The sequence below is a fragment of the Lepus europaeus genome, chromosome 17 (assembly GCF_033115175.1).
Source record: "Lepus europaeus isolate LE1 chromosome 17, mLepTim1.pri, whole genome shotgun sequence".
NCBI lineage: Eukaryota > Metazoa > Chordata > Mammalia > Lagomorpha > Leporidae > Lepus > Lepus europaeus.
In genome coordinates, this window is record NC_084843.1 from 175870 (window position 1) to 185094 (window position 9225).

Below are 9225 nucleotides of genomic sequence, written 5' to 3' on the forward strand. Positions count from 1 at the left end.
TTTATTTTTCTACTTGGGGTAGGAGCAGGGGCCAGCAGCCCCCGCAGCGCGGCCTTGGGCCATGGAGGGGAGGGTGGTCAGGGCCCCGGGGAGCCTATGCCGGGTGGTGGATGTGGTCCCGGTCCTCCTCCGGGCCCGGGAGCACCTGGCGAGGTGGCAGCACCCAGAGCCGGGGCCCTTCCTCGCCCAAGGCCTCCTTGGGGTGGGGGTGGTGCTGGTCGTCCAGGTCAGGCTCAGGATCCAGCTTTGGCACCCGGAAACGGCGCAGGATGTCCTGGGTCCCTGCCCAGGCGTTGGCACCTAGGGACAGGCAGAGGGGGGCGCGGCCTCAGTCTCCCTCCTGAGATCTTACTCCCGGGGGCACATCCACGGGGTGGACTCCTCTGCTGTGGCCTTGCTCCCGCCTGGAGGGACAGGGCGCCCACCCTTACCTGGCAGCTTTTTCTCAGCAGCAGCTGCAAGCTTCAGCCTCGGTCTGGGGAGCGGCCACAGCAGCTGGCCACCCTTCTCCGGAGGGTCCAGAGCTCGGGCGCCCCAGGCCCTGCGACACAGCCGGGTCAGCGCCATGTGAGGGCAGAGGTGGACAGTGCCTCTGGGACATGAGGTGACCAGAAGCCTCTCCAGCCCACTGCCCACTGGCTACCCCTGGGCCCAGGACAAGCCCTGGCCAGTGTCTGCACCACCCCCCTGAGCCACTGGGGACAGGCAGGGGCCTGGCAGGGTGGGTGCAGCCGTGAGAAAGCGGAGACCACCCTGGAGACTGGGCTGGGGGCTGAGCAGGGGGTGGCCGAGCCCCCAGGCCCTGTGGCTCTGCTGTCTGCTCCCTCCTGGCGTGGGCTCCGGGTGGCCCGAGTGTCCCCTCCTCCGACAGCTGAGGGCAGCAGGGTATGTGGGTCACTTACTTCTCTGTGTCCTGCTCGGAGACCTCCTGCTTGCCTCTGGTCTTGACGAGGACCTGGAAGAGTGAGTCAGGTGTGGGCTGGCCCCAGTCCACAGGGTTCCTCGGCTCTAAGGCCCAGGGGAGTGTCCAAGGGACTCAGGTGAGTGTCGTGGACCTGGGGTCCCCTGAGCGCAAGATTTGTCCATCAGACCCCAACCCAGGACTGCTCCTCCCCACCCTGAGGTCCTGCCTCAGTGTCCGGAGGCACTAGCCCTCGGGCACCTGCACCCACACTGTGTCCCCCCACCTTCCTCCTGGACCAGCTCAGGGGTTCTTGGGGAATAACATCCCCTGCCAGGGTAACAGATGGCGGGGTGGGCCAGAAGGGGCACACACGTACCTGGGGTGCTGGAGCCACAGCTGCCTCGCACAGCAGCATGGACACCAGGCAGGTGGCTACGAGGAGCCTGGGGACAAACAGGGGTGTGAGGAAATGGACATGGGCTCCACTGACCTTTGGTGAGAGCTGGTGACCCACAGGTGGGCTCTCAGATCCCTGCCCCAGGCCAGGACACAGGCGAGATGGCCCAGGCCCACACCTGCTCCCACCCTTTGGGCCAAGACCCACAACCTCGCCTGTGACCACTGCTCCCTATGCTCTGGGCTGACCCCCTGCAGCAGGACAAAGGGTGTGTATAACACATGTGTGTGCTATGTAATATGTGTAGCATGTAATGTGTGTATGCTGTGTAGTGTGTAGTATGTGTGGTGTGAGTATGTGTGTGCTATGTATGTGTGGTATGTGTATGTGGTGTGTAGTGTGTGTGTGTACTATGGGGCGCGTGGGGTGTGTAGCATGTAGCATGTAATGTGTGCATGGTGTGTAGTGTGTAGTGTATGTGCTTGTGTATGAATGTGTGTGCTATGTATATGTCGTATGTATATGTGGTTTGTGTGCTGCGTAGTACGTGGGGTGCAAAGTGTATAGCGTGTAACGTGTGCATGATGTATTGTGTTTTCTGCATATGAGTGTGTATATAATGCATGTGTGTGCTATGTAATGTGTGTAGCGTGTAATGTGTGGGTGGCGTGTAGTATGTAGTATGTGTGGTATGTATGTGTGCTGTGGGGTATGTGGGGTGTGTAGCATGTAACATGTGCTGGTATGTCATGATTTCTGCATGTGAGGGTGTGTCTAACCCACATATGTGCTATATAATGTGCGGATGGCGTGTAGTATGTAGTATGTGTATGTGTGGTATGTGTGTGTGTGCTGTGGGGTATGTGGGGTGTGTAACATGTAGCATGTTTTCTGCCTGTGAGAGTGTGGCCTGCAGCCCCACAGGGACCTTTGTTCTTCCCCTGGCTGACTCAGTGCTGGAGGGTGGGGCCCTGACCGTGGGGTTCGGCTGCCTGCCCCTCCTTGGGACCCCAGAGGGAGCCAATCCTAATGAAGGGCAGGGGGTGGACGCGAGGTCCTTGTGCAGCACCATGCAGATCTGGGGTCTGGCAGGACCCCCCAGGAGCTCCCTGAACCCCAGGCCAGGCTCCTGGGGGGTGTCCCTGCCCAGCATGGCACTGTCACACCCAGTCCCCAGCGGCTGCCTTGGGGAAGCCTGGATGCAGACCCCAGACGGCAGCCAGAGGCCGGGGCAAGAGCGTGTCCTGTCGCTCACCATGGAAGGGCCATGTCCTTGGGGGCCCCTCCCTCCCGGACACCCCTCAGAGCCAAGCCCCAGAAAGGACAGTCTGAGCCAAGGTCCCCAGACCCGGCTGGTGGCTGAGACACCAGGGTTTGGTGGGGGTGGGGTGGGGGTGTCACCTCTTCATGGCAGGTGTCCCTTCTCAGGTCAGGGGTGTTCTGGGGGAACCGCAGCCGTCAGTCCAGGACTCCGGGTGCCTGGCGCTGCCCCAGCATGGGCTGCTCAGGGTTTTATTGTCCCCATGTGGGTGTGTCTGGGGCAAGGATCCTGGAACGCACTGCCCAGCTGATTGAGTCAGCTCCCAGCCCTACTGTAGCCTGGTGCTGGGCCTGACCCCCTAGCTGTCCCCCACCTGAGGGACCCGGTCACCCCAGCTACCCCTCCCAAAGGACCTGGTCACACCAGCTGATGCCCTGAGGGGCCCGGTCACCCCAGCTGCTCCCCCAAGGGACCTGGTCACCCTAACGGTCCCCCCCAAGGGACCCAGTCACCCCAGCTGCTCCCCTCCGAGGGACCTGGTCACCCCAACTGTCCCCTGAGGGACCTGGTCACCACAGCTGCTCTCTCCAAGGGATCCAGCCACCCACCTGGCCGCTTCACACCTGTCCAGACCCTGGGCTCCTCACCTCCACCAGATAACACCCACTCCCTGCTCTCCACCACACCGGCGCTGCTGGCCAGGCTGGAGGCCCAGGGCTGGGCCGTGGGTTTCTGATCACAGGACTCTGCCTGGGACTGAGTGTGGGAGGCGGGGTTTTCAGACACAGCCCTCTCGGGCTCCCGATGACAGCAGAGGGCCTGTGGCCTTGCCTGCAGCTCCCCCAGCCCAGCCCATGATGGGCAGGCACCGTGGCCTCTCAGAGGAGCCAGGGGGAGGGCCACAGCCCGAGGGACCCTGGGGGCCGCAGTGACTGGCTGGCAGCCCGGGCTGCCTGCAAGCAAGGCCCCAACCACCCCCAGCCTGGGCCCCTGAACTCACAGAGGAGACCGGAGGCCCCATGGGAAGTAAATTCAGGGACCCCGGCTCTGACTGTGCCCTGATCCACACACAGGCCCAGAAGCAGGGGGCCCCTCCATCTTGGGGGACGCGAGCATAGCCTGCAACCAGCACAGGCCGGGGCCACCCCCAGAACCAGGGACATCAGTGCCACCCCCACAGGGGACACAGACAGGGAGCACTCAACAAAAGCAAAAGCAGCAGGAAGGAGGTACCAGGATCCAGCACCTGCAGCTCTTCTTCTATTCTATTCTATCCTGGCTTTAAGTGACTGGACTACCACTACCGAGCAGGTTCAGGTTCAGGGTTCGAGGGAAGTAGGCAGAAGCTCAGGGACCCCTGGCTATCACCCTGTTTGCTCTGTTGGCCTCATCTTGCACTAGCGTGGTACACTTGTTACAGCTGACAAGCCGGCTGAAACACCTGTCTCACCACAAGTTACTGTGAAGAAGCAAGAAAACTGACCGACACTTGGAGGGAGCTTAAATGTTGGGCTGACATCAAACATTCACGGAAGTTATGTTTAAAGAATTGCAGGGAAGGTGGGTGCTGTGGTGCAGTGGGTTAAAGCCTCAGCTACAGCGCCAGCATGGCACCCCATATGAGTCCCAGCTACTCCACTCTCGATCCAGCTCCGTGCTGTGGCCTGGGAAAGCAGTGGAAGGTGGCCCAAGTGCTTGGGCCCCTGCACCCACGTGGCCCAGCTCTAGCCATTGCGGCCATTTGGAGAGTGAACCAATGGATGGAAGACCTCTCTCTCTCTCTCTCTCTCTCTCTGTAACTCTGCCTCTCAAATAAATAAAATAAATGTTAAAAAAAAAAAAAAAGCATTGCAAGGGCCTGGTGGGTAAGGTGACAGCTAGGACATCTGCTCCCACATCAGTGTACCTGGGGTGGAGTCCAGGCTCCAGCTTCCTGCTACTGCCTGAGGCAGACCTGGGCCCCTGCTGTCCACTGGGAGACCCGGAAGCAGCTCCCAGCCCCAGCTTCCACTGGCCCAGCCCTGGCAGTTGTGGGAATTTGGGAGTGAGCCCCTGGATGGGAGCAGTGGCTTTTATAATAATAAAATAATTAAGAGAAAGTATGAGAATGACAATTTCAATAAACAAAGGAATCAACTGAGAATTCTGGAACTGACAGATATAACTGAAATTCAAAATTCACTAAGAGATTAATAAAAAAGATGTTTAAGCATATAATACCATTATTATAATACCATTAAGTTATAGATTTGAAGACATCGATAGAAATTGTGCAGCCTGAAGAGATGAGAAGTGCCCAGCAGCTCGGAGCACACGCGCGTGGCTCACACCGTCCCCGGGGCCCTCACGCAGCCAGAACGCAGCTTTGGGAAAGCTACGCACGGGTTTCTAAAAGGTTGTGCACCACCAAAATAAATTTAGCTTTTAATTCCATTTTTCACAGCTTTTTTTTTTTTTAAAGATTTATTTGAAAGAGTTACAGAGAGAGAGAGAGATCTTCAATCCTCTGGTTCACTCTCCAATTAGTCACAACAGCCAGGGCTGGGCCAAATCAAAGCCAGGAGCTTCTTCCTGCTTTCCCACGTGGGTGAAGGGGACCAAGCACTTGGGCCATCTTCTGCTGCTTTCCCAGGCCACAGCAGAGAGCTGGATGGGAAGCAGAGCAGCCAGGACTTGAACCGGTACCCATATGGGATGCCAGCACTGCAGGTGGTGGCTTTACCCGCTGTACCACAGTGCCAGCCTCCACAGCTTTCAGAGTGTTACCGGTGAATGGCAGGGTTCTTGTATTTGCACAAGAAAGAATTCAGGCGTGAGACAGAGAGTAGTGGAAAGTAAAAGTAGCAAAGTTTACTAGGGAAGGGGCATCAGTAAGAGTGGATGGGCACCTCTCCAGACAGAACCTGAGAGAGTGTGCCCAGTCTCTCGGACTAGGGGGCAGGGAACGAGGTTATATGGTTGAGTGGAAAGAATACACCTGACCAGGCCAGGCCGGCGGCTCAGCAGCAAGGCAGAGGGCTGAGCGTGCCGTCCGGTTGAGGCTGGGGGTTTTTAAGGAGATGAGTCTTTGTCTTCACACATCTCCTTCTGAAACAAAGGATTTTATGGATGTAAATATTAATAAGCTCCTATCTGAGATTTCCCCTGAAGGCATCAGACAGGAGGAAGCCCAGCTGGCACCATCCTAACCCAGGATTGGAGCAGGTCCGGAGCAGGGTGTTTGAAATCCAGACACTGGGCTGCATCTGGGAGATTGTGGAAGATGGTCAGGCAGAAGGGGCGGGGTCCCCTACCTGGCAGGTTATCAGGTAGGAGGGGGCAGGGCAGGATGCGAATACTGGGCTGCCCCTGAAAGGTTATCGGGATGACTTTGAGATGCAGATGCAATTACTGGACATAGATGTCTTTTTTTTAAGCCTTTGTCACACACACATAAACTCATATCTGACTTCTTACCTAACAAGAGTACCATAGTACATGCAGTCCCAGAAGGAAATAAATAAGAAAGGGACAGAAAAAAAAAAATTTGAAGACATAATGGCCTGACATTTTTCTTTATTTTTTAAAAAAGATTTTTAATTTATTTACTTGAAAGTCAGAGTGGCACAGACAGAGAAGGAGAGGCAGAGAGAGGCGGGGGGTGGGGTGGAGAGGTGTTCCATCCGCTGATTCATTCCCCAGATGGTCACAATGGCCAGAACTGCGCTGATCCAAAGCCAGGAGTCAGGAGCTTCCTCCAGGTCTCCCACGTGGGTGCAGGGGCCCAAGGACTTGGGCCATCTTCTACTGCTTTCTCAGGCCACAACAGAGAGCTAGATTGGAAGTGGGGCAGCCGGCACTGCAGGCGGCGGCTTTACCCTCTATGCCACAGAGCCGGCCCCCTGACATTTTTTCTTTATTTTTTTTAAAGGTGTATTTAGTTATTTGAAAGGCAGAGTTACAGAGAGAGAGTGTGTGTGAGACAGAGACAGAGGTCTTTCATCCTCTGGTTCACTCCCCAAATGGCTGCAACAGCTGGAGCTGCGCCCATCCGAAGCCAGGAGCCAGGAGCTTCTTCCAGGTCTCCCACGCGGGTGCAGGGGCCCAAGGACGTGGGCCATCTTCCACTGCTTTCCCAAGAGCATCAGCAGTGAGCTGGATTGGAAGTGGAGCAGCCAGGGCTGGAACCAGGCCCATGTGGGATGCTGGTGTTGCAGGCGGTAGCCTCACCCGCTACGCCACAGTGCCGGCCCCTGAAATTTTTCAAATTTGGTGAAAAGCATTAATTTGCAGAGCCAGTGAGTTCAGTGAACCCCTGTAGGAGGAACGTACCCAAAGACAAAGGGAGCAGAGGAGGGAGGGGCGCCGCGACCTCTGTTCCCCATCTCAGGAACAAAGTTCTTCGCAAACGCCATGAAATGTTACTAAGTTCAGCCCCATGTGCACCGGGCACTGGGTGTGGCCGGGACGCAAAGTTCAGGGCCAGCTCTGTGCTGCTGAGCCGGGGGGGGGGGGGGGGGGGGGGGGGGGGCGCGCGGGGGCGGGGGGGCCTGCTTCCAGAAGCTCACGCACAGCGGGACTGAAAGCCGGGCTCATACGGTGCTGTTTGAAATTCAAGCCGATTTTTTTTAAACACTAATTTTCTATCAACTTTTTGAAAACCCTTTGTAGACACAAAAAGCATTTGAAAAAATCCAATACCCACTCGGGATAAAAAAATGACCTAGGAATGAAAGGGAATCCATTAAACCTGGTAACAAGGCTTCTACAAAACGTACAGCAAGCACTGGTTAAGCGGCAAGACTGGCAGCTGGACGAGGCTGCCCACGCCCGCTGACCCACCCAGCACCGGGCTGCAGGGGCCTGCACTGGACAAGAAGATGGATTGGAAAACAGCGAAATGGGAAGGGCCTCGTCAAACGTCAGTCCCGGCTGCACACTTCCAATCCAGCTCCCTGGTGATGCACCAGCTACGATGCCAGTCCCCTGCCACCCAGGAGGAGACCCAGACGGAGCTCCCAGCTCCTGGCTTCAGCCCGGCCCAGCTCAGGCTGTCGCAGGCATTGAGGGGAGTGAACCAGAGGTTCCCTCTCTCTCTGTCTCTCCCTCTCAAATAAATAAATACATAATTTCTTTAAAAAAGGCAAAGCTGTCTTTATACGCAGATGACATGTCTTATATTGGGAAAATTCCAAGGACTCCAAATGGAAATTACCGGAACTAATAAATGGGTTTAGAAGGATACAAGGTTAATATACAAAACCCAGTGTTTCTGTGTATTAGCAATGAGCACTTTAAAGTGAAATTAGGAAGACAATTCATTTCATCATAGCATGGAAAATAACAAAATACTTGGGAGTAAACGCAGCTAAAGAAACAGAAGACTTGGCCGGCGCCACAGCTCACTTGGCTAATCGTCCAACTGCGGCACCGGCATCCTGGGTTCTAGTCCCAGCTGGGGCTCCGGATTCTGTCCCGGTTGCTCCTCTTCCAGTCCAGCTCTCTGCTGTGGCCCGGGAAGGCAGTGGAGGATGGCCCAAGTCCTTGGGCACCTGCACTCGTGTGGGAGACCAGGAGGAAGCACCTGGCTCCTGGCTTCAGATCAGCGCAGCGCCGGCTACAGCAGCCATTTGGGGGATGAACCAACAGAAGGAAGACCTTTCTCTCTGTCTCTCTCTCTCTAACTCTGCCTGTCAAAAAAAAAAAAAAAAAAAGAAAAAAAAAGAAAAGAAAAGAAAGAAAGAAAAAGAAAGAAAAGAAACAGAAGACTTACACGGGGAGAATTAAACAGGTCCCATGTTCGATGGACAGCCGCCAACAACATGCAAGTGGCTGAGGGACACGGGCACAAGGGTGCGGGAAGGTGCCGTGGAACATGACCCCTAAGGTCAGAGGTCAACATTCCTGTTACCCCTCAGAGGGGAGGGCGGGTTCTTTTCCTCAGCCTAGTATAGAAATAAAAAACCGGGAAACAATTTGCAAAGAGGCAGAAACTTTTAATTGACAGAAAAGCGCCTGGTCGGAGAGGACAGGTGGAGAGGAGCCCAGGCGGAGTGCCCGCGCAGACGCTGGCTTGGCGGAGCCGCCAGGATTTGAAGGCGCTACTGTCTGCACACAGGGTTATCCTGTGGGGGTGCCCATTGGACAGGGGTTCACATATGCACGTCGACTGGCTTGGGGCTCTTGTAGATAGCGGGGGGGGGGGGGTCTCCTGGAGCCAGTCTGCCTCTCCCCAGGGGCTCTGCCCACTCCCCTGCCAGCTCTGGGTGAAAGGTTGAGACCACCCTGGAGGTGTGACTTAAAGCCGCAAGGCCGCACATGCAGCACAAGAAGCTACGGTGGGGGAGAAGCTGCCGGTCTGGAGACAGCTTTCCAGCCACAGCGGGCAGCCTGCTCTGTAGGACATTCTACCTGCGCCTGAGGGGCTGCAGACCCCAGCCCCACTGGACGGCCTCAGAGGGTCCCCAGCTAGACTTCCTGCAGGTTCTCCCCTCCATGCGTGGAAGAATTCAGAGTGGAGACATACAGATGCACAGGAGAGCAGGATGTATTTGGAGCAACACAGAAGTGCAAGGTCAGGAACCAAGTCGGGAACAAACAGCCAAGAATGCAAAAAAGCTCCACCTCACGAACAGCCCCTCCAAGGAAAAACTCCAACAGCGGAAGAAGCCGTCTATGGAGGAC

The 9225-nt window shown here is 56.2% G+C and overlaps 1 protein-coding gene across 2 annotated transcripts; it reads right to left on the reverse strand.

Annotated features, from left to right (window-relative positions):
• On the reverse strand, window positions 1-3278 carry PRAP1 (proline rich acidic protein 1). 2 transcript variants are annotated; one of them, XM_062215311.1, is made up of 5 exons: window positions 3171-3278; window positions 1281-1347; window positions 903-955; window positions 432-541; window positions 1-300 (listed from the first exon to the last, which is right to left on the reverse strand). In XM_062215311.1, the coding sequence occupies exons 2-5, from the start codon at window positions 1317-1319 to the stop codon at window positions 95-97; spliced, it is 408 nt and encodes a 135-aa protein (XP_062071295.1). In that variant the 5' UTR covers window positions 1320-1347; window positions 3171-3278; the 3' UTR covers window positions 1-94. The 2 variants fall into 2 exon arrangements, with proteins under 2 accessions (XP_062071295.1, XP_062071294.1); XM_062215310.1 differs by lacking the exon at window positions 3171-3278 and adding an exon at window positions 2703-2777.
• Window positions 3279-9225: the final 5947 nt, after the last annotated feature.